Here is a 26,213-nt window from a genome sequence, read left to right as displayed (position 1 = left end):
TCCTCACTTCTTTCCCTTCCTCCCCCAACTACGATATGGTTTGATTTCTCCTTATCTTCCAACCATCAGCCTCCTCAGTCAACGGAATGTATTTCACTATTTTCATCATTTCTGCTTTACATACATGGTCTCTTCCCTGTCCTGTCAGTATCCTGAAGGTTCCAACTTCTCAATCAACTGCAATATCTTCTTCCATTAGCATTCAGTCTCCACAAGGAAGAACAGGAGAGGTAACATTTGCCTTTAAAGCCCTTTCTCTCTCTTACCGTCCATGTCTTAAATACGCCTTCCAAGTAAATTTACTTCTACTTATTTCAGTTTAATAAGCTGCATTTGCTGATCATGATGCAGTATTCTCCATGCTGGAGATATCATTTACAAATTGTGTGACCATTCAGTTCACAAGCCTAACCTGAGCTTTGGCTACCTGTTGGTTTAATTCCTTGCCCCACTATAACCCTGACCTCTCCATTCTCTGACTTCTACACTGATACAATGGAGCTCAATGGAAGCTGAGGAAGAGCATCCTGTCTTATGATTAGGCAACTTTACAGACTTTTGGACTTAAACATTGATTTCAACCATTTCAAATGATAAACCATTGCATGAATACTGATGTTGGTAATGATTCTGCTGTTGTCATTTCTCTAGGCACATATTTAATTTATTTTTTTACTTATCCCATTAACATCTTGCTAACTTTGCAACATTATCATCTGTTTTGACATCTTATATTTCGTGTCTTCTGCTCCAATGCAGATCTTACGCGTTTGTTCTTCCCCGCCCCCTCACCACCCATACCCTTCTTTCCCTTTCTCTATACTTACTTAAAAATTGCAAAGTCTCGAATATTTTCCAGCTCTGATTAAAGGTTGTCAATCCGAAATATTTTTTCTCCACAATCAGTATCGGGCGTCTTAAGTATTTCCAAGTATTTTCATTTCAGATTCCCAGCCCCCAAATACATCGACTTCCTCGTGATCAGAACCCTATCCATCTCATTAAAGGTGTGATGTAAATACAAGAGCTTCTTCTTTCTTGCAAAACTGGCACATTTAGCTTCTGCACCTCATCCCACGTGACATTTAATGAAAATGTGTTTGTACTACAGTGTTTCTGAATACAATGCTAAAAAGATTTCTTTACAATTTTCTGAAGGCTGATGGGGGCTGGTTATTCAAGTTCTGTGAATTATATGTGCTGCGCTGCTAACTGATTCCAATCAGACCAAATACAGGATGACTCACCACTTGTTATGCCCTTTTGGAAGATCAGAAATTTTATCTACAAACCTGACAGTCATTGGTAATCTTGTGGGTTTGTGAAGTGCTCAATTGCTGTGAAGTGCTGCTGTGTTTACTAAGTAAATGGTTTGAGCAACATGTGGGTTAAAATGCTTGTCACCTCATGAATCATGGTAAGTTGCAGTTTGATGGAACTGCTTCCATGTAATTTTTCAATTGGCCTGACTATGATCTGAACAGGAGGTCTTTACGCTCTTGCGGATATTTTCAAGGTCTGAGCTCTGTGTCTTTTCTGGGGAAAAAAAGAAATATTGGGGCAGTTTATTTTGTGGTAGAACAACCCTGACTAAAGGATCCTGCAGTCTGCCAAGGACTACCATTGGCTGTGAGCGTCAAATTAAACTTTGCAAATGCCACCTCGCTCTCCCACCTGCACTACACCTCAATTCCCATTTTTAATTATTAACCTGAGAATCTCCTGAACTACAACTGGGTAGGAGATACAGGACTTTGAAGACTCCTGTGGTCCTGGGACAAGCAAACACATTCTATTTTCACCAAGTGAATGCCAAAGTTAATCTATGTGCATAGCACTTCATCTGGCATTGCAGCCTCACATGCACACATATATAGAGGTCAACTGCGTGTTTGTCATGATTGCAAGGGAGAAGCAGGCACTTTCCATTTTGCTCTTTTGAACCTGATTCCCTGAACTTTGAGCACACTGAATTGTGCTTTGCAGCTCCTTTCTTACTCTGTAGCTGTTTGCTTCTCTCTCTCTCTTTTTCATTATTCCTGTCTCCCTTTTTAATCTCTTACTGCTCTCCTATTCAGTCTGTCACATGAGTCAACTGGGTGATAAATTAATACCTCTAATCAGCCACATACCTCATTCCAGACCACTGAGGATATGAGAGCAACTGAATGCTTCATCCTTTTGAAATGTGAATGATGTTTCAACCAATCAGGATAAATGTTACTTCATAAGTGCAATATTTTACGTGTGGGGCAAAGTGTGACATTTCTCAATTACGTCAATGTTACATTTGGAGGTGTAATAAGCATGAACGAGGTGCAATACCTTTCATTTATTTATATTTTTAATTATAATTAAGCTTCTACCAGTCAAGTTAAAGGATGGTAAAGAATGACACACAAATTTAACACCCAGTGTCAGCATCAAAGGGAATGTCAGGTCCAGAACAGGCTATGGCCAAAGAAAAGAGGTTTGTCTCCAAGTCAACATTAATCTCAATCTCAGAGAAACACAATCAACTGCTGTTATTGTGCTATTTTTCAATTTTCAGTAACCTTATGGGTTATTAAAAAGACTGCAATTTTTGTGCCATGTTATCGATTCTCCATCCACTGGCAATATGTCTAACATAGCTTGTTGAGTCCAGGGCATCAGCTCAGCTCTGATGTGTGGGCCTGCTTCCTATGAAAGCATGATGAAGATTGCTGACACTGTGCACTTTAACATAGGAACGTAAGAACAGGAGTAAATAACTGAGCTCCCCCACCCCATCCTTGGGCGGCACGGTGGCACAGTGGTTAGCACTGCTGCCTCGCAGCGCCAGAGACCGGGTTCAATTCCCGCCTCAGGCGACTGACTGTGTGGAGTTTGCACGTTCTCCCCGTGTCTGCGTGGGTTTCCTCCGGGGGCTCCGGTTTCCTCCCACAGTCCAAAGATGTGCAAGTCAGGTGAATTGGCCATGCTAAGTTGCCCGTAGTGTTAGGTAAAGGGGTAAATGTAGGGGTATGGGTGGGTTACGCTTCGGCGGGTCGGTGTGGACTTGTTGGGCCGAAGGGCCTGTTTCCACACTGTAAGTAATCTAATCTAATCTAATCTTGATGCTACTGCACTACTCTGGATCATGGCTCATCATCTATCTCAATGCCAAGTTCCCAAATCTCTTGATATCATTTGTAAATAGAAATCTATCAATGCTTGTCTTGTATGTACTGTGGCTGAGTTACCACAGATCTCTGGTGCAGAGAATTCCAAAAATCATCAGTTTCTGAGTGAAGAAATTCCTTCTCATTTCAGTCCTTAACGGTATGCCTTTTATTCTGTTCTGTCGGCTGGTTCTAAAACCCACAGCCAGGGGAATCATCCTCTCTGCCACCCATCCTGTAGAACCCTTTAAGAGTTTGTCATTTTCTAATGAGATCGTCCCTCATTCTTCAGAACTTCAGCAAATGCAGGCCCAATCTCCTCAATCTCTCCTCACAGGACAGTCCTGCAATCCCAGGATTCAGTCTAGTGAGCAAGCATCACATTCCCTGCAAGGGAAGTACTTCCTTCCTTAGGGAAAGAGACCAGAACTATACAACACGTCAGAGATGGACAAAGCATTGTTCTATTCCTTTTCTTTTATTTATTCATGGGATGTGGACATCACAGGATGGAGCCAGTATGTATTGTCCTTCCTAGCTGCCCTTGAGAAGGTGATGGTGAGCTGCTTTCTTGAATTGCTGCAGCTTATTAAGTAAACCCACATTGACCTGAGGGAGTGAGTTCCAGGATTTTGGACTAGTGACACAGAAAGAACAGTGAATACATTTCCAAGTCAGAATTGTGAGTGGCTTGGAGGGGATCTTGTATGTGGTGATGTTCCGATTTATCTACAGACCTTGTCCCAGAGATGGTAGGGGTGGTGGGTTTGGAAGTCTCTGTAAAAGGAGTCTTGGTGAATTGCTGCGGTGCATCTTTTAGATGACACACATTACTGCTCCACTGGTGAAAGGAATGTTTGTGGATATTGTGCAAATCAAGTTGCTGCTTTGTCCTGTTTGGTATGAAGCTTCTTGAGTGTTAGTGAATCTGCGCTAATCCTGGCAAGTGGAGACTATTCCATTATACTCATGACTTGTGCCTTATAGATTGTGGACAGACTTTAGGAAATCGGGAGGTGAGTTACTCACTGCAAGATTTCTAGCCTTTGATCTGCTCTTATGTCATTGTATTCTGCTGGCTAGTCCAGCTCAGTTTCTGGCCAATGATAATCCCACAATGTTGGTAATAGGACATTCAGTGATAGCAATACCATGGAACATCAAGAGAAGGTGGTTAGATTCACTCTTGTTGCAGATGGTCTTTGCCAGGCACTTGTGTGGCACAATTGTTGCTGCCATTTGTCAGACCAAACTAGATATTGCTCAGAACTTGCCACATTTGGACAAGGACTGCTTCAGTATCTGAGGAGTCGCTAATACTGCTGAACACATTTCAGCCATTGGTAAACATTCCCACTTCTGACCTTATGATGGAGGGAAGATCATTGATGGGATACTGAAGATGTTTGGGTCCAGAACATTACCCGAAGCAGCTCCTGCACTGATGTCCTGGAACTGAGGTGACTGACCTCTGACTAGCAAAACCATAAATGTTTGCACCAGGTATGACTCCAACCAATAGAATGTTTGGCCCCGGATTCCCATTGATTCCAGTTTCGCTAGGGCTCCGTGATACCACATTCAGTTGAATGTAGCCTTAATGTCAAGGGCTGTCACTCTCACCTCACCTCTGGAATTCTCTGTTTTGTCCATGTTTGAGCTAAGGCTGTAATGGGGTCAGGACCGGAGTGGCCCTGGCGGAACCCAAACGGGGCGTCGCTGAACAGGTTACTGTCAAGGAGGTGCTGTTTGACCGCACTGTTGCCAACACCTTCCATCATGTTATTGATTGAGAGTAGACTGACTGTCGGTAGTTGATTAAGTTGAATATGCCCTGTTTTTTTTTTAATACAGGACATAAAATGGGAAATTTTCCACATTTACAGGTAGATGCCGGTGTAACTGTAACAGAATAGATGGCTAATTCTGAAACACAAGTCTTCAGTGCTATTGCTGGAATATTGTTCAGGCCCACAGATTTGTGAGTATCCAATGTGTCCAACTGTTTGTTAATATCACTTGGAATGACTTGAACTGGCTGAAGACTGGTATTTGGATGCTGGTGAGGAGGCTGAGATGGATCACCCATTCGACACTTCTGGTTGAAGATTGCTGCGAATGCTTCAGAATCTATCTTTTGCACTGATGTGTTGGGCTCTTCCATCATTGAGAATGGGGACACTTATGGAGCCTCCTCCTCCAATGAGTTGTTTATTTGTCCACCACCATTCCCAACTGGATGACCTTAGACCTGACCCATTGATTGTGGAACACATTAGCTCCGGTTATCAATTACTGTTTGTGTTGTTTGGCAGGCAAGTAGTTCTCTATTGTAGCTCTACCAGGCTTCAACCTCATAGGTCCAGTGCTGTGGCTGGATCTCTTGCACTCTTCACTGAACTAAGGTTGATCCCCTGGCCTCATGGTAACAGCAGACTGGAGAGTGAGCATAAGAGGTATAGTTAGTAAGTTTGCAGATGACACCAAAATTGGAAGTGTAGTGGATAGCAAAGAAGGTTACCTCAGTTTACAATGGAATCTTGATCAGATGGTCCAATGGGCTGAGAAGTGGCAGATGGAGTCTAATTTAGTTAAATGCAAGGTGCTGCATTTTGGGAAAGCAAATCTTAGCAGGACTTATACACTTAGTGTTTTGAACAAAGAGACCTTGAAGTGCAGGTTCATAGCTCTGTAAAAATGGAGTCACAGGTAGATAGGATAACGAAGAAGACATTTAGTATGCCTTACTTTATTCATTAGAGTATTGAGTACAGAAGTTGGGAGGACATGTTGCGGATGTGTGGGAAACTTGAAAGTGTTCAGAAAAGACTTACAAGGATGTTGCCAGGGTTGGAGGATTTGAGCTATAGGGACAAGTTGAATAGGCTAGGGCTGTTTTTCCTAGAGCAATAGAGGCTGAGGGGTGATCTTATAGAGGTTTATAAAATCATGGGGGGCATGAATTGGGTAAATAGGCAAAGTCTCTTCCTTAGTATGGGGGAGTCCAGACTAGAGGGCATAGGTTTAGGGTGAGAGGGGAAAGATATGAAAGAGACCCAAGGGACAACTTTTTCACGCAGAATGTGGTACGTGTATGGACTGAGCTGCCAGAGGATGTGGTGGAGGCTAGTACGATTGCAACATTTAAAAGAGATTAGGATGGGTATATGAAAGGAAGAGTTTGGAGGGATATGGGTTGGGTGCTGGCAGGTGAGGTTAGATTGGGTTGGGATATGGGTCGGCATAGACAAGTTGGACCAAAGGGTCTGTTTCCGTGCTGTGCATCTCTATGACCCTGTGACTCTATATGCCAGAACATGAGGTTGTATAATGTATCAATTGTCTTTCCGCTGCTGCTAGTGGCCCACAGCAGCTCATGGATGCCAGTCTTGAGTTGATAGATCTGCATGGAGTCTATCCCATTTAGCACAATGATACACAGTACAATGGACAACACCTTCGAAGTGAAGGTGGGCATTCTTCTCTCCAAGAATTGTGCAGTAGCTGCTCCTGCTGATTCTGTTATGGACAGATATATCTGCAGCAGGCAAATGTGGGAATGTGGTTGAGTCTGTTTCTCCCTCTTCATCACCTGTTGCAGATCCAGTCTCGCAGCTATGTCATTAATGTAGGATCAGATTAGATTACATTCTGTACAATATGGAAACAGGCCATTTGGCCTGACAAGCCCAAATCTACCCCCCCGGGCAAGTAACCCATTCAGACCCTACATTTACCCCGACTAATGGACCAAACACTATGGGCTTGGCCAATTCACCTGACCTGCACATTTTTGGACTGTGGGAGGAAACCAAAGCGCCTGGAGGAAACCCACACAGACATGAGGAGAATGTGCAAACTCCATGCAGACATCTGCAGCCAAGCCATTTTGGCTTCCTCCAAGTGATGCTCAACATAAAAGAGAGCTGATTCATAGCTGAGAGACAGTGTCACATAGTAATATGCAAAACAAGGTTTGCACATGTTTGACTTGTTGCCATGAGACTTGATGGGATCTGAAGTCAATGAAGAGGAGTACTAGGTCATCTCCCTCCAAGGCTGCAGACCACTATTCCACCATCTCTGTTCCAATGTGGTGAACTCTGCGCAAGGAGGGATTCGATTAGTATGACTATGTCAAGCTGTTAACCATGAGACAGCTCATCCAATTTTAGCAGTAGCACCAAGACATTAGGAAGGAGGACTTTGCAGGATTGGCAGGGTTGAGTTTGCCATTATTGTTTCTGCAGCCAAGTTTGGTACCATGTACTCCGTCCAAGTCCCATTCCCTTGCTGAGGCTTTTTAGCAGTTTGTTAACAAGACTGGGTAAGAATAGCAGCTTTCTGAAAGGACATCAGTGATGGTTTTTAAATGAAAATTAACAGTACTTTTATGACGATAACTAGACTTATAATTCCAGAATTTTGTTTTAACTTCACATTCTATTGTCTGTCATATTGGAATTTTAATCCAGTTCCCCAGAACATGACCTGGCTTTCTAAATTACTAGTACAGCAACAAAATTGCTATGCCATTGTTTCTCCAAACCCTGAATGGAAACAGCTCCTTATATATACTTCTTGATAGTTCTGTAGTCAAGAATGTCAATATTTTGTTTGAATGGGAAGTTGATTATTTACCTTTTTGTCTATCAGCAAATGTGATGCTGCTAGACCACATTTAGAATAGTTTTGAGTATTTTGGTGAGGTTGTGACATGTTCAAATCCACAAATGGCTTCAATTTGACAGAAATGCTCATTAACAGTCTATGGCCTGTTTTCTTTACAACCATTATCAGGCATTCCAAATAACTCGTCTAAGACTCAGATAACTGCATCAAGAGCCGAGGTGTACAATTTCACGACCTCTTTCCATCAGGAGAAATATTTAATGACAATGAGGCAAGGTCTTCCACCAAAACAAATCGATCTGTGCCTACATATTCCCACGTTGTATTGGAGAATATGGTGGACATCAAAATTTCTTATTGCTCTGGTCTGTGGGTGGCACAGAGCTCATAACTATTCCTAAGCTTTGCTGGTGTCGCTTCTCCTGGACATCTTTGCAAAGTGAAACTAGAATGACTAGTTGTTCATCATACTCCAGCATGTTGCCCACAATTGTTAAACACCTGTCTCTTGGTGGCATCTTCCATGACTGTGGGAGCACCTTTCACATGAATACTGAGGATCTTCATCTCTATCTCTCCCTACCTTCCTTAACCCTGTCTTTAACTCTGTGCTGTCAGGTTAACTGTCTTGCACTTGGTCATGGATGAGCTATGACTTATTTCACCTCACCTTTGACAGGACCAAAATCATTACCTACAGCCTATGCAGTAAACTCAGTTCTCTTCGTAATGACACATGGTGAATAAATTGAACATCCCATTCAGACTCAAGATGAGCTTTTTTCCCATGTCTTGCTCATCACAGAGGTCACCAACTTCACCCCCTGGTCATTTCCACTTCTACCTCAACATTTCTGCTGGCACTGACATCATCTATGCCCTCACCACCAGATTTGCCTGTTTCAGCACCATCCAGGCCAGTCTTACATTATGATTGATTGATTTATTGTCATCAGATATACTGAGGTACAGTGAAAAGTGTTATTTTGCAGGCTATACAGCTGATTGTACCATACAAATTTCCTCAGGGTAGCAGGAGAGAGTGCACAATACAGTGTTACAGCCACAGGGAAAATGCAGAAAGAGAGATCAGAATTAACATTTGGGAGATCCATTCAAGAGTCTGCTAACAGCTGGGAAGAAGCTGTTCTTGAATCCATTCATAAGTGTATACAAACCTTCAGACAGAAGAGGCTAGAAGAGTGTATAACCTGATTATGTTGGTTTGTTTTCCTGCGGCAGTGGGAAGTATAGGCAGAGTAAATGGATGCAAAGCTAGTTTGCATGATAGACTGGGCTGAGGTCACGACTTTCTATTGTTTTCTGTGGCCTTGGGAAGAGCAGTTGCCAAACTACACTGTGATTGCATCAAGATGGAATGCTTTCTATCTAGAAAAATTAGTAAGGATCCTTATGGACATGCCAAGTTTCCTTAGCCTCCTGAGGAAGTAGAGATGGTGCTGTGCTTTGACGTGAGTGCACCAGGACAGACTGTTGGTGATCATCACTCCCAGGAACTTTCCATCCTTTGTAGATATCAGCTGATCCAAAAACCTTCCTGGCCAAATTCTATTCAGCCTATAATCTACACATGCACGTCCCCAGTCCTTGCTAACCTCCATTGACTCTTGGGGTTGAAGCTTTAAATGGAATGGGTCCAAATTGGAGCTGGATAGCATGCAACTTGGTGCCACTGATCTCTGTGCTTGCTCACTGCTACGGTCATGACCCTGAGCCATTTACAATGATGACAGCTTGGGGGTGGATTGGTGACCCACCAACAAGCAATGGACAGCCAATTTAATCTAATGATTTTGATTAAGTGGTGTATTGATTGGGATATTCCGTTCAATAAAGGCAGCCCACATTGTGAGCTCTGTGCAGGAGCATGCTGTATAAACTAAGGGTTTTGTTCGGATCATGGTTAGGCAGTTTAGTTTTTTAATCATTGGAAATAAATGAACATTGCTGCTTTAGTATGCCACTCCCATCTTGCTTGGTTGGGCTGTTGATCTTTGAGTTCTGGCAGGCCTTGGTTGGTTCTGGGTCTTGGCCCCATGACAATTTCCACTTCCTGTTCCATATACTGAATATAAATCCAGCCTTCAACACCTCAAATGTAATATTTTTCTTCCCTTTATTTAAATCAAGGTGTTAAACCTTCTGATTCTGTATTAGTCTGCAATCCTAGAACTCTGTCTTCCTTTTAACACTGGCCTCTTCTGTACCTCCCTTCATGCATTGCACCACTATTGAAGAATTCCCTCCCAAAACTAGCAGGCCTCTTCATCTCATCTTCTTCATTCTAGTGTCTCCATAAAATAGACCCCTTTGACCAAGTTTTTGGTTACTCACCTGAACAACTCCTTTACTAGCATTCATTTTGTATATGTTTCAGTGCGATATTTGTGTAATTCTTTGTGATATTGTCAAAATAAAAAGGCACATAAATATAAGTTCATGTCACTATTTGTTTGAAGTGTGCCATGCAGTTACCCATTTGCTTAGCATGCTTTATATACTGTAGTTTTTAAAATTTCAGACATCATAAATATATTGCATTATACAGGTGATGATTGTGCCAAGAGATATGGTCACATGTTTAGTACAAGTCAATGCAATTCTAATTGACATATATAATAGTTAACTGTAACTGACTTGGTGAGAATTTAATACCACACTTACTTGATTTAATAAGGGCCAAATATGTTTTGGAAAGGCGAGATTATGAAAGCTTTACATTGGAAGGACACTTTGTGACCACCCAATAGCCAAGAGTTTGTGTGGGATAAGTACAAAATTAGCTTTGGATTGGAACAACTTGCAGGAATGTGGACTGTCATTGAAAAAAAATTCAAGCCACATTATAATAAATTGTTAATTAATTTAAATAGTATTGAATAAAGAGTGAGAGATGAACTCAGAACAGACTTGATAATGAGACACAAGATCTTTCTGTGTGGGAACCACTCGCCTGCAATATCCGTACACATTAGATAAGTATAGCTTCAAATATCAATAGGCCTGACTTTGTCCTGCAATCCCTATATGAATAGATTGTAGTCCCTGCTATACGCTTAGAATTCTCAAACATGTACATGCTTTGGGATTGCCCTCAGATATCAACTTTCTGGAAAGCCAATATGGACTTTCTCCAATTGTGCAAGAGGCTGCCTCAGACATTCCATCATTGGATTGTCTTCTACAGCTGGGACAGATCTCACAGAGGATGAGTCTGCTTAATGTGTCAGCTCATAGATATAGCCTTATAAAGTGAAATGTTTCGCAATTAATTGCACTTCTAATCTGGGTCAGAGTTGTCTATGGCTGGACTCTTCTGCAAGGATTCAATAATTCACAAAAAAAAATTCAGATTTTTAGAATCTGGAATTCATTCCTGATTAGAGTCAGACTGATGAGTCTATGTCTGCTCTGTATAACAGTACTGATCCATAACCACAGTCTGGAAAAAAAACAAGGGAAAAGGATGATAACAACCTGTGGGATGTGTCGGCTGGCTTGAAAATTTCAGTGACACGCAGATAATTGACCTCACCACTCTCTTTATCGTTCTTTTCTTGAGGCAAACTGGTTCAAGGAAAGGTTCATTTTAAATTCTTTTTACTGTGCAGCTTAATTTTTTGTTTGTGTCCCTAGAAGATTGCATGTAAACAAACTGAATGGCATTAATAAATGCCAGATTTAAAAATAAGAATTGGTATTTTGTTTGTCTAACAATGAGGTCTATACAAATATTTTTCATTAATAGAATGTAGATCCAATCCTAGCCTGGCAATGAGTTGTTCTTGTCAAGTAACAAAAGGAAACTTTTCTGTCTTCTCTCGATTCTGATGAAGGATAACTTCGTTTCTCTCTTCAAGGTTGTCTGTCTGCCGCAGAATTTCCAGCATTTTCTGTTTTTTATTTCTTTCCCTTCATGCATTTTATCTTGTTTTTGTAAATACATAACAATCGATTTTACCAAAAATTAAATTAACACAAAAGCCATATCCTCCAGCTTAGGGTTGGGTATGGGTTACAAAAATACAGGGTAGAAATCCTGGATTATGATAAAAGTCTCAGGGCCATGGAATATAATTTCACAAGACATCAATCCTTACTCTGTTGCATTTTTACATTGTATTTGATTTTGACAAAAAATGTATTTCAATTTTTTTATTTGTCATTTTATCTAATGTTTCTGATCTCAGTACTCACCAGGGAATATTAATCCTGTAAATAGAACTCTTTCCAATTTTCGACCATCAGTGGGAACATTACAAAACTCCCCTCAAGCTCCAAAGAGGAGTCACTGGACTCAAAATGTTAACTCTGTTGCTCTCACTACAGATGCTGCCAGACCTGCTGAGTTTCTGATGTCCCGAATCTGCAATATTTTGCTTCTGTTATCATAAAATTGTAGATCATTTGGTCCATTCTGTCTGCTCCTTTTGATCCTAAAATAATCCAGAGCTAATCCTGCTAATCCGATCTCTTCCTGTAGCTCTGACTGCTTCAAATACAGAGGAACCTCAATTATCCAAAGGACACGGGCAGGGTGCATTTCGTTTGGTTAATTAAATTCCGGATAATCAAATGACAGATAACATAGTTTAGCCAAGCAGCGGGAACTTGCAATCCTGCTGGATAATCCGATATTCAGATAATTGAATGCCGGATAATCGAGGTTCCTCTGTATTTAGCCATCTCATTTTAAATTATATAATTGTCTCTGATTCATCTACACTCTGCGACATAGTACAACATATTTGTATTAAGGATTTTTCTTAACCTCCCTTAGTCTTGCTACAATTTTAAATATGAACTTGGAACAGGAGTAGGCCATTCAGCCCCTCCAACCTTCTTTACGATTCAATAAAATCATGGCTGTCTTGATGTTAAACTTAAACTACATTTCCATTTGTACCAAACTGGTGACCTTTGCAATAGATGTAAGAAAAATAAGAAGTGGACTTTCATTAATCATCCTATCAGAATTCTTTATCATTTTAAATAGTTCTATTAAATATCATCTTATATTGCTTTTCTCCAGTAAGCTAACTGAAGAGTTAGGATTACAGTCAGAGTGAAGGTTAGTGCCAGAAAATATATTTCAAGGGAGTCCTGAAGGTCTTGCTGGAGTGTTTGGTGTCGTTCCACTTTAGACATGCCAGAACCTCACACTATGTTGCTCCAGATAGTGCAGTTTCATTAGCAAAGACCCACCTCTTATGACCACACCAGTAGGGAACCAGCCAACAGGAGACATTCGTAAGGCCAAGCGTGCAAGCATCTCTCCTGCACTCATCTATTCAAGTGTGTCTAACATGTAACTCATTCTTTTGGGATTTAAAATGGGCCAATTAGCCATCTATGAACACATTTGTGCCTGAAACTTGGTGACTGCTAGTTAATGACATTGTCATCTTTGACTCCAAAGGCTGAACATGACACGAGATGGACAGAGTGTCTGCCCGGTGTGATTTCAGCAGAAGACTCCATCCATTTTTATGATTGAATCTCATTAAAATAAAGCAAGAGTACGCTCATCATCACGCATGCTCTTTATTGGTAGATTGCCAGTTTACAAGGACGGAGATCTAGTCGGCTAGTAATAGCTTAACAGCGGCTTGAGGGACTCTTAATGTGCAGTGGTAGTGACCTTCCTCTAGGCTAGAAGGCTTGTGTTCACATGCCATCTGCTCGGCAGTGTGTCTGAACAGATTGATTAAAAATGAAGCTTGAAGCTCTTTAAACAGGACAGTTTATCATTCAAAAGTGGTAACAAGATCATTCTGTGACCAGTTTGTCCAAAAAAATGAGGTCCTGTCTTTCTTCAGTAACCCATAGGCATTCCACAAAATTTACTCTCCAATCAATGCCAACGACATTGCTTCAAAGACCTAATTGCATCGCAGAGACTTCTTGTCAGAACTAAACAGATCCATTTGACACCTCTATTGCTGTCTGCACTTTCTTCTACAGCACACAGACTGAGGATGGGTATCCTCCTCAAGACACAATATCACTTGGTCTTATTTTTCGGAGAACTAGAGCCAGCACACTAATTGCTGTTCTTCCTCATTCAGTTGGTGAAATATAAGGTTCTGCACTGGTTGTTTCAATTAGTGGAGATAATCAGGATCAGACCCATATGGAAAGTGAGTCTATAAAATGGCTGACAGGGAGTAAGCTTGGGCCTTAGTTTCGCTGAAAAGGCTTTAGGGACCTAACATTCAAAGCGAAAATGTTTTGGTTTAAAAAATTTATTGAATGCAACAAATGATCGCTGAGGAGTGATTGCAATGTATTGAAGATTGTGAGAAAACCCATTGTCAATTTGTTTGACTGTTTGAGGACATGGCATTGTGACATTGCAGGTAAATATGGAGTATTTGGCCACCTCAGTGGAAGATATGCCCGCAGCCCCATGCAAAGTCTTTACTAAGTTTCTGTGAAACAGCTGTATATTATAATCATCTGGTTTCTTTACTTCTTCTATTTCATCAGTGATGTATTAGTCATCATGTCCAAACGATTGCCAATTGTCCACATTGCAGTGTAATTTTATATAAGAAATGGGAAACTACTATCAGATGGAGCACTCTGGGTGGGCTGCATTTATAGGAAACACCATTGTAATGATCTTGTTGCTTGAAGAGTCCAGTGACCTCTGATGAAGATACTGATTAATTATTGAACAGTTTGACCACCAAGCATGGGTTCCCGAGATAGCTCATGAACCAAATATTGATGGAGAATTAGTCCAAGATAAAAATGTCATTGTCAGTATCTCGGAAAGAAAACACATCAGTTGAACATTAAGATCTATTTGCAAAACTAAAGAAGATAGATTCAGTGAAAAAGGCCGTACAAAACTAAAGATATATTGTACAAGGTTCCATTGATTTATTAATTTTTTAAAATTCAACCTATTTTGCAAATCAACCTATTCAGAGATGGTATTACATACCTCTGGAGCACGTGGGACTTGAACCTGAGCACCCATTCCAGGGGTAGGGATGCTACCACTGCACCACAAGAATGTCTTCTCCCATTGATTTATATGGAGAAATAGAAACCAGGAGTAGGTAACAACTACTTGGCTCTTTGGACCTGCTCTGTCATTCAATATGAACATGGCGGGTCCTCTAGGTCAATACCATGTTCCTGCTTTCTCCCCTTGATACCTTCTAAAATCTAAACATTGATCTATCTCCATCTGTGGGAGAGAATTCCATAGGTTTGCTGCCCTTTCAGTGAAGAAATGTTTCCTCATCTCAGCCCTAAATGGTCCACCCTGTATCCTGAGACTGCATCCCCTAGTCTTAGACTCCACAACCGGGGAAAAAAAGTCCTCTCTGCATCTAGTCTCTCCAGCCCTGTTTCAAACAGATTCCCTCTTGCCCTTATAACCCTTCATGAATACAGGCCCAGTTGAACCATCTTTCCTTATAGGACAATCCTGCCAAGTCCATTATCAATCAGTGAACCTCTGTTGCACTCTGCTATGGCAAGTACATTTTTTCAGGTCGGGAAACCAAAACTACACACAATACTCCACGTGTGGTCTCACCAAGGCCCTGTATGACCTCAGTAAGAAATGCCTCTTCTGAACTCAAGCTCTATTGCAATGAAGGCCATCTTTATATTTGCCAACCTCACTGCTTGCATTGACCCGTGCACAAGAGCTATTTGCACATCCTCACTCACCAATATTATTACTATTTAAGTAATCCTCTTCCTTCCTCTTTTTCACAATGAAGTGTATTACTTCACATTTAGCCACATTGTACTGCCTCAACCATGTGTTTGTCCACTCACTCAACTTGCCCAAGTCACCTTGGAGCCTCCTTGCATCCTCCTCACAATCCTGCTCAGTTTTGTGTCATTAGCAGAGTTAGAAAGTATGCATTTGGTGCCCATATCCAGGTCATTTATAAGTATTATGAATAGCTAGGGCCCAAGCATTGAACCTTGCAGTATTCCATTAGTCACAGCCTGCCATTCAGAAGGGTTACACCTGAAACGTTGATGACGTCTCCACCCCGTGATGCTGCCTGGCTTGCTGTGTTCTTCCAGCCTCCTGCCTGTCTACTCAGAAGAAGACCCATTTATTCCCACTGTCTGTTTCCTGTTTGTAAACGAATTCCTAAATCATGGCAATATATTATCCTTTATCCCATGTGCTTTAAATTTATCCACTAACCCCTTTTGAAGGACATTATCAAAAGCCTTCTGAAAATCCAAATACACCACATCCATTGGTTCTTCCTCATCTGTTATATTAGTTGCATCCTCAAAACATTTCAGTAGATTTGTTAAGCAAAATTTGCACTTCATAAACCCATTGTAATGTCCGATTAATGCTTCCCAAACATTCTGTAATTTTCTAACATCATTTATAACAGACTCTAGTATTTTTCCTGCTACTGGTGTTAGGCTAACTGGTATGTAATTCCTTGTTTTTTTTCTCACCTTCCCTTTTTAAATAGTGGGGCTATAATTCTCTATATTACATAGAAAGCTTTTAGACTGGTTATTGCCAATAAAATACTTCCATCATTGTGCATTCCAACTGCAGCAACAGACTGCTTACTGTTACTCTTCCTTTCAGTTTTTCAGACCATATAGAGACAGATGGATATTATCAACATACTGGCCTAAGAAGTTAACTAGTGAGAGTAAAGGTTAATGGATGGAAATTTATTTGGCCATGAATCAAGGACATTGACCTCAGCACCCAAAGTCCTGATATATGCTGAGAGGATTAAATTCTAATATTTACACCCATTTCCTGACTTTCAGAAAAGTGTTGCTAAGCTTCCTCAAAATAAACTTTTCACCAAAATCAAAGAAAAAGAGAAAGGAGTTGGTGAAGGGGTGGCGGGATAATTACATTTGCAAAGTGTCTTCAGGCAATGAATACAGTTTGAAGAGATGATGAAGGCAAACACTGCGTCAAATTAGCAAGCTGCGAGATCCCACAAGCAGACTATGAGCTACGTGATCAATTAATCTGTTTTTGGTGTGTTAGCAATGGAATAATCCTACCCAAGACAGTGTGCAAACTCATTGTTCTTCTTCAAATAATCATATAAATCAAATTAAATCAGACAATGAAGAAAACCTTCAGCCATCTGATCCTTCCACATCATTAGTCCTTACTTTGTTTTAGCTGTACAATATGTATTGATAATTGCAAAGTATCTAAAGACACACAATATAAGCCAGCTGTTAGGAAAACCGGGTAGCAACGTTCGCAATCCAGGCGCACATACAGAAGAAAGACACTCAGAAGAAAGATTCTGAGAGGCTCCTCAATGATTCAAAAAATGTCTGATACATTTCCACGATTTCTTGCCCATTACTTCATGAGACCCAATCACATGCCCTTATTTGTACCTTTATTCTTTACATGCCTGTATAGAAAGAAGATTTACCTCTGATCATGTTCCTTCACCACTGCCCTGGTACCAAACCATCCCACCACGTGCCGTCATTCTCTGACCTTCTCAACTTCCCATTTCTTTCTTTAATACTTTCTCCAATCATGAGTTATTATTAAAGATTACCAGTGTCTCACCGTTATTAAACCTGTATCTTTTTATTTTTTTCTGTATGTTTGATTGTGAACTGAAATTGGAAAAGGACTATTTTAAACACCAACAATTGTAGAAAGCATTACTGTACATTTTAAAAGAGTTGAAGAGTGTGTTGCTGGAAAAGCACAGCTGGTCAGGCAGCATCCAATGAGCAGGAGAATCGATGTTTCAAGCATAAGCCCTTCATCAGGAATGTACATTTTAAAAGCATGTTACCTGATTTTGTTTAAGTTGTTTACCCTGCTATTTGTTCAGGCAGTGGGGGTGGTTGCTACAGATGAGCTGCAACCAGGTGCAGGGATGGGGTGTATGAAGAGAGATTCAGCCTGCAACAAGTTGCTGATTGGTCTCTGGGGTGAATAGCCTGTTGTAATTGACAAAATCCTCTCATTTAGGGTTTAGATTAGAGTGATATGCAAAAGTACAGCAGGTCAGGCAGCATCCGAGGAGCAGGAAAAGTCCTTTCATTTGCCAACAACAATGTTATCAGCTCACAGGTGGCTGAACAGCTTGTGGGTGTGAATGTTTGAGTAAGAAGCCATCAGGCTTCTGAAAAGTAAGTTGTCTTCTTCCCTGAAATAAAAGAAAACCCTCAAGTCTGAAAGCTATTTATTTCCCCCATTAATTGCTGTAAGTTATGGCTTTTAACCAATAAGTCAGAGATTTCATAAGTGTGAACCAGTTACCCTGTACCTTCTGCAAACAAGTGAAAGTACCTAGAGAAGGAAGATCAAGAGAAAAAGGTCATAGTGAACCAAAAATATTATCTAAGCATACCCTGTGGGTGTGGATCACTGAACTGCCTTCCTGTCTTTCCCTCCACCCATAATATCAATGTTTTTTTTCTTGTCAGTCTCTGTATGTAAGACAGAATTTTACAAGAAGGTGAGAGTATAAACAATTAGTTATATGTTGGCAGTTCATAATTGTTTGTCTGTAGTTAGAATCTATTTGTTTATAATACAGTGGTGCCTCAGAATCTGAATTTAATTTGTTCCAGGAGGCTGTTCGGATTGCGAAAAGTTTGGATTCCGAAACTATTTTTCCCATAGGAAATAATGGAAAGTGAATTAATCCGTTTCTGGACCCAACAAAAAACATTTCCAAGACAGTTTTAACTGCAAATACACATGGTTGAGGTAAAATAAGATGAGTAAATGACCTAAATATCAAGTAATAATAATAAAAACAAGAAATAAGTGTACTAACATGAAAAAAACTTCATTTACCCTTAGTGAGGAGTGCTAATGGTGCATGTGGAAGCTGGAGAGGAGGAAGGAGGGAGAGGGTTTACTGCTTGGAAGGTGAGTCACCTTCCATAATAACATCAGGTAACTGTACTTCTGGAGTTTGCTTTTTGACTCTTTGTTGTCGTAACACTAAGACCACTTGTAGAGGGCTGGGGCTCACTGGACTGGCTTTCTTTAGAGAACCACCTTACCAAAATTGTCTGGTGTTGGCGACTTTCCTGAATTTTTCTGAAGTGGTCAATCACATTGTCATTGAACATGCTTATGCTCCTGTTGACCATTGCCTTGTTAGGATGTCACTTTTCAACAATGGCCTGTGTTATAGACCACAGGAAGCACAGTTCCTTAATTTCAGCACTGGAAATGTTCCCACTAGCGCCCTCTTCCTCCTCTGAAGAAATTTCCTCTGCCACTTCTTCTTTCTGCGTCTTGTGGAGGTGCTGACGTTCTTCTGTGGTGAGTTCATTCTTGTGATCCTCCACTAACTCCTCCACATCCTCTTCACTCACCTCCAAGCCCATGGACTTGCCCAGAGACACAATAACAGGCACAACAGGTAGTTCTTCGAAGCCTTCAAAGTCTCTCCCTGCAACACATTCAGGCCAGAGTTTCCTCCAGGCAGAGATCATTGTCCTCAGAGACACTTCCCTCCATGCTTTGTCTATGATTCTTGAGCAATGGAGGATATTATAATGATCTTTTCAAAAGTCTCTGAGGGTCAGTTCAATCTCGTTTGTCACCTCAAAACATCTCTGGAACATAGCCTTGGTGTACAGTTTTTTGAAATTTGAGATAACTTGCTGGTCCATGGGCTGGATGAGAGGAGTGTATTGGGGGGCAAGAACTTCACCTTGATGAAGCTATGTTCACCCACCAAATCTTCTTCCAAGCCTAGAGGATGAGCAGAAACGTTGTCCATCACAAGAAGAACCTTCAGGGGTAGATTCTTTTCCTCAAGATAAGCATTCACAGAAGGGACAAACTCCTCATGAATCCACTCAGTGAAGAACTGCCTGGTAACCCATGCTTTCATGTTTGCCCTCCACATAACATTAAGCTTGCTCTTCATAACATTTTTCTTTTTGAACACACGTGGATTCTCTGAGTGGTACACAATCAAAGGTTTTATCTTGCAGTCTCCACTAGCATTACCACACAACAAGAGAGTAAGCCTGTCTTTCATTGGCTTTTGGCCGGGTAAAGACTTCTCTTCCTTAGTTATATAGGTCTTCCTTGGCATCTTTTTCCAGAAGAGGCCTGTCTCATCACAATTGAACACCTGTTGTGCCACAGTGTTCACAAACTCACTACATTTCTTCACAAAATTTGCCGCTGCATCCACATTCAAACTAGCAGCCTCTCTATGCATAACAACACTGTGGATCCCTGTTCTCTTCTTAAAGTTTTCAAGCCACCCCGTACTAGCCTTAAACTCATCACTATCAGCACTACTTCCAGGCACGTCTTTTTTAAGGTCAGCATACAGAAGCCTGGCTTTCTCACAAATTATGCCCTCAGAGATGGGATCACCAACCAACTGTTTTTCGTTTATCCACACGAAGAGGAGTTTTTCCACCTCCTCTATAAACTTCAATGTCTTAGAGGTCAGAGTCGTAACACCTTTTGCCACACCAGCTGCTTTTATCACTTCTTTATTTTTCAGAATCGTACACATGGTCGATTTTGGCATCTCAAACATGGCAGCGAGATCAGACACACGCTCTCATGCTTAGCGATAAGTTCTTTCTTCAACTCAATTGTCATTCTCATGGACTTCCTCTTACTTTTATTTGCTTCACTGTTCTTCTTGGGTGCCATGGTGAATGCACAAGGGTGATCATTTAAAAAACCAGTACAAATCAAGATGAGATAAACTAGTGATGGACACACGAGAGATGCTTCTGGGGACGAAGTGAACAAACAATGTGCGACCTGAATGGTACGTGGTGTTCGGATTCTGAAAATGTGTTCGGATTTTAGGGCAAAATTTTCTTGAAATAATTGTTCGGATTCCGAGTTGTTCGATCAATAGGGCGTTCGGATTCCGGGGTCACCACTGTAATTGGTAATTCTTGTTAAATGTGTTTTCTGTCACCCTGGATTTAAATGGCAGGTAATTTAGGGAATGTTGCATATTTTTATATAATCTTTAACTTTGATTACAACTCTGGGAATACTAGGGTTTGATTTCCAGTGTGCTAATGAGGAATAATACTCTATATTAATTTTAATAATTCAGCAAAATTAACCATCCCTTTGTAATTGCAAAGCTGATAGGTTTCCTATACTGCTAGTAATTTTATTTCAACATACAATCTAGAGTAGATTACTTACAGTGTGGAAATAGGCCCTTCGGCCCAACAAGTCCACACCGACCTGCCAAAGCACGGCTCACCCAGACCCATTCCCCTATACCTAACACTACAGGCAATTTAGCATGGCCAATTCACCAGCCTGCACATTTTTTGGACTGTGGGAGTAAACCCACGCAGACAGGGGGAGAATGTGCAAACGCCACACAGTCAGTCGCCTGAGACGGGAATTGAACCCAGGTCTCTAGCACTGATGAGGCAGCAGTGCTAACCACTGTACCACCGTGTCACTCTGATCTGTTCTGTCTTTTAGTGTCTCATATCAGTTTCTCAATTCCATCTGACCAATACTGAACTCAATCAAGATTCCTTCACGATGAACATTTTTAAAGGGAGTCCTGTCTAAATTCGACATCACAAGTGCACACTGAGAGCCTTTGGTGATAGTTAACAGGCCCTTTGGTGGTCATGGTTGTGGGAGTGGATGAAACTATAGAAATTTATGAGAAATTGTAGCAGTAGGAGCATTTTCTGAGAATGTCCTTCATTCATGACCCTGCCTACTCCCACTAACAAACCTGAATCAATGTCTTTGATCACAGCCTGGCATAAATTTAAACGGATGCCAATCGATTTAATTCCAAATATTGATATAATTGTGGATCACTGCATGCAGTCTTTGGATCTTGTGGTGTTATACAAATGGAACTTCAACTTTAAAATCTCACGTATTCCTCTTTACCCATTACTCCACAGTTTCAATCTGACCAATCATTAAAAGCCCAGTGCTGCAGCAGAAACATTATCCTGGTTCCGCTACCTCGTAAAACTATACTTGTTAATATCTGTCTCCAATCTGCCATTCACAACACTGAACCTTTGGGCTTTTAACACTGTTGCACTGATCTAATGGGGTCAGTTAGAGCAATTGTGTGGCAGCTTGTTTGCAAAGCAGAGTAATGCCAACAGAACAGGTTTGATTCCCATATCGGCTGAGGTTACGATGCACATCTCTTATTCTCAATCTCAACTCTCACCTGAGGCAAAATAACCCTCAGGTTAAATTCACCACCCATTCTCTCTCTCTCTCTCTCATGTACCTTCGCTGATATAACCAAAACTATTACTCTTCATCAACATGTATGTTACGCAAGGTCCATTTGAAATATGGTTTTGAAAGAACCCTATTTTTCTTGCTTGTCTTCATTGGACATTTCTCGAATACAGAAAATCAGCCTCATTGCTCTTCTGTGATTTACACCTACTTTCTTGTCGAGATAGTTATATTGCAAACTTACACAGTACTCTCAATTTATTCTAGCCAAGGTTTTCAACAGCTTCAACAAGACTACTGAAGAATTGCCACAACCAGTTTAATAATATACCCTGAATTCTATTCAAGTTGTTTCTTACTTCTTCATGTTGTTAGAGCTCAGTGAGTGATGAGTCTATCAATCCTGTTAGTTTTTCAACTTCTAACAATTGCAATACCATTGACATGAGCTTCCTAGCTTTATTTCCAGTGTGCAATGCCTTACATTTGTCTGCGTTAAATTTAACTTACCATTGATCAGCCAAAATATAAATTCTGCCCAAATGTATTGTCAATTCTTGGCTGCCTCTTCCTAATCCAGAATCTACTCTGACACAGTGCCTCATATAAGTTTAACTAACTAGCAGGGGTTTAATCAACAGAAAGGACAATGAAATCTCTGAGGCATCCTATCCAATCTATTAGTTTATTTCAATTTAACAATTTTAATCTGTTCGAATCATTTAATTCTTTTCAATTAACCAATTACCCCTGTTTTACTTTGACTTTTATTTATAATGAAATCTCTTAGATAAAATTTGGCCATCAGTCTTTTATGAATCTAGATCAGTATTTATTCCAGATATGGGATGCCAGCTCCTTAGAACATCAGAGGTTACTTAGACTTTCCTTTTTCTATTCTGAACTTGCATTGGTTGACATTAGATTGTTTTCATACTGATTACATTTTCCTCCTGATTATTAATTTCATTAGGTTCTAATCACAGAGATCAAACTAACAGCCTGTAGCTGCCATGTGCAGCGTGTTTATCTTCTTTAATGATAGTACTTGGGTCTGGTGAAAGTTATGGATTGTTTCGTATGTCAGGACCCAACTTACACAGGGCCTTCAAGCTTTTCTGGCACAGCTTTTGTGCACAAAGCATGGTAAACATACAAAAACTGTGAACGCTCATAAAAATAGGTACAAATCTGGGAAGCTACTCATACCAGCTCAGTTAGCCTCCAGTCCCCCCCACCACATCTAACAACTTCTTGACTTTTACAAGGAACTGTCTACCTCATATGTTCAGGAGTTAATAATTGTTTAATACATCTGTCCCTTTATTCTAGAGCCATGGTTTAAGGTAGAGGTTTTGCTCAAGATTAATCCATTCTTTTCTAAGTGCTATTATGTACAGCTCTTTCATTGCATTCTCATCCCTGTCTTTTCAACAAAGATGAAACTCAAATATGATTAATCTTGCCTAATAAGTTAGTTACTGACACCAAAAATGAGCTTGATGGCCCTTTTCTGCACCGTTTCTGAGATTTGGCCATTTCCCTATTGTTTCAGTAGCCAGGGCAGCGGGTTAAAGTTGGATTCAGCCTTGTGAAATGTTGCACATTGTCCTTGGCACCGGACCTTTGGCATTAACATCGCTGCCAGTTTTCTTATGGTCTCATCTCAGTTTGATGTGTAAGGCTTCCTATCCACTTTTGGGGCCATGGCCTCCCTCCTGGAGCTTCTTCAATTACCAGAGCTTTCAGGTCAGTGTTGTTAAAACTGGCAGTGTACACCCATAGGAAATGTTGAGGTTGGGTTAGATTAGTTTCCCTATGGTGTGGAAATAGGCCATTCGGCCCAACAAGTCCACACTGGCCCTCCGAAGAGTAACCCATCTAGACATTATAATGCTTCTTTCTGCTTCCTATAAGCTTCCCAATTGAGGAACTGCCTTCACTGCATTATATCTGCATTAAAGGAAGAACTGAATCTCATGGTCTGTGACTCCCTTCCTCCAAAATAGATGGCTATCTAATCCTTAATCTGCTATCTTTATGAAGTGGAGGAAGGACAGTGGAAACTAATAAATAATTCTCATCATTACAGTTGTGGTTGATGCAGAATTCATTATGTTTTGTACTACAAAATATATTGTGTTATATCTTTGCAGCTGTATTTTCAGTTTGGTCAAGTTTGATAAACTTAAATTAGAGCTATGTGACTATCCTCTTATGCCCAGGGGCCTGAGGTTACAGTGAATATACTGTCTAGAGATTAATTATTGGTATTAAAAGGTAGTGGTCAGAGCATCCGAGAGATCATTATATGTTAGCCATAACAGAAAATCTCTAATAGTGTATCAACAGTGGAAGACTGCTTGCTGATGCATCATGGCTGCTGAGGGCTATTTAAGGACAAAGCTTGGGAATGACACAAGAATGACAGAATATGCCTAAAACCTCGCTTCAAAGTTCTGCTGTAAAACACTGGAAACTCGGTGCAGCAGGAAAGAGATCTGAAATCCATAAAAACCACAGGGGTCTTTTAGACAGACACTGCGGAGGCTGTGGGAGAACTAGCAGTCCGGGTCAATGCCAGCAGTGTAGCCTTGAGGACTTGAACACAGTGCTTCAAGACTTTTGAATGACCTCCCACAAATGGTCAAGGTCAATGACTGTAATCTTCAAATGTCACTTCTTGAGAACTAAGCTACCAGCCTCACACACTGTCCAACTCTCAACACCAACAATCCCTATTAACAACACACTTGCTTCATACACAAAACCTTTTCTCCCCCTAAGATACTTCACACTGCTGTAAGCTTCACACCCCTAATTCACAGCTTTGCACACACTGTCAGATTTTCAGCTGTATCACCCAATCTAGACTCACCACACTCACTGACATACTTCCCTCTGATAGGAAAAGGTGCAGCATAACTTCAGGCTGCACCACGATTCAGGAGACCATGGGTGAACATGACTGAGCATATGGCAAGTGGTGACGCTGAAATCATCAAAGGTGACAGACTCCTCATTTCAAATCTTCCTTCTAACATCCCCTTGCCCCTTCATCCCACAATCACTTCAGATTTACAAGCTGCAGATGGTTCATCTTTGCACATCCTGAGAAGAGTTTTAAAAAAAAGGAGGTTCATGCTTACACCATCTGTAAGTTGTAAATCTGAAGATGAAGGAATGAGGGGAAGTGGATATGAGGAGTATTTCCCCTCCCCTCCTAACAATCCTAACCTTTCGAATACACAACAACTGCAACCTGGAGCAGGAGGAAGAGGCATCAAAGGATGTAGAGACTGATGAAGGATCACTGTCACTTAGTTGCACAGTCACAGATACCAGCTCAGATGCTGACACTGTAAGAAGATACGAACATATGAAATAAAAGCAGGAGATGTCCACTTAGCCTCTAAAGCTATTTCCACCATTCAATAAAGTAATCCTTGACCTGTTTGTGGTTAGAATACCAGCCATCCTGATAACCCTCCATATTCCTGCCAGAAAGAATCCAACCATCTCGATCTGAAAAATCATCCATGTTCCCTCCTCCACTGCCTTCAGAAGCAGAGAATTCCAAAGTTGTGCAGTTCCCTGAAAGAAAACTCATCTCTGTGCTGAAATGTCAACCCCTAATGTTAAAACAGTTCTGTCTTATGCTGGACAGCCACAAGAGGGAACATCCTTTCCATGTCCACTTGTCACCCATGATTGTTGCCATCCAGTTATTACAAGCACCCAATATTTCTCTTGTATACTTTATCCCAGGTTGTGGTTAGTGTCGGGGGTCTGCAAACCACTCCCACTAGTGATTACCATTCCCCATCTCCACCCAGTCTGACTTGATGTCTGATTTCCTGAACCAAGGTCATCTTTAACAGTTGCCCAAATGCCATCTTTGATTAACAGTGCTCCCCTTAATCTTTACCTAGTTTCTTATTCTTCTTGAATGTCATATACCCTGCAATATTAAGGACTTGTCATTCTGTAACCATGTGTTTATAATGGCAATCAGATCTTATTTATTTACTTCAATCTTCCCTATCAATGTGGTTACTTTGCTTGGAATGCCACATGCCTTCAGAGGCTTTATTTTTGTCTTTTTGTTATCTTTGTAATTTCTAGCCTTGATATTTGGTGTACTCCTCAGATTTTTCTTTCCTTCCTGTCCCTTCCTGCCACTCTCTAACCCTATTCTTTGATATAATATCTTTCCA

General features: G+C 40.8%; 1 protein-coding gene across 1 annotated transcript; it reads right to left on the bottom strand.

Annotated features, from left to right (window-relative positions):
- Window positions 1-19,362: 19,362 nt before the first annotated feature.
- LOC122558102 (tigger transposable element-derived protein 1-like) lies at window positions 19,363-20,448 on the bottom strand. Its single transcript, XM_043706421.1, has 2 exons — window positions 20,415-20,448; window positions 19,363-20,352 (listed from the first exon to the last, which is right to left on the bottom strand). Exons 1-2 carry the CDS (start codon window positions 20,446-20,448, stop codon window positions 19,367-19,369), a joined length of 1,020 nt encoding a protein of 339 aa, XP_043562356.1. The 3' UTR covers window positions 19,363-19,366.
- Between the last annotated feature and the right edge of the window lie 5,765 nt (window positions 20,449-26,213).

This window comes from Chiloscyllium plagiosum, chromosome 16, assembly GCF_004010195.1.
Source record: "Chiloscyllium plagiosum isolate BGI_BamShark_2017 chromosome 16, ASM401019v2, whole genome shotgun sequence".
In the NCBI taxonomy this organism is placed as follows: Eukaryota; Metazoa; Chordata; class Chondrichthyes; order Orectolobiformes; family Hemiscylliidae; genus Chiloscyllium; species Chiloscyllium plagiosum.
This window is presented reverse-complemented; position numbering and strand designations above follow the sequence as displayed.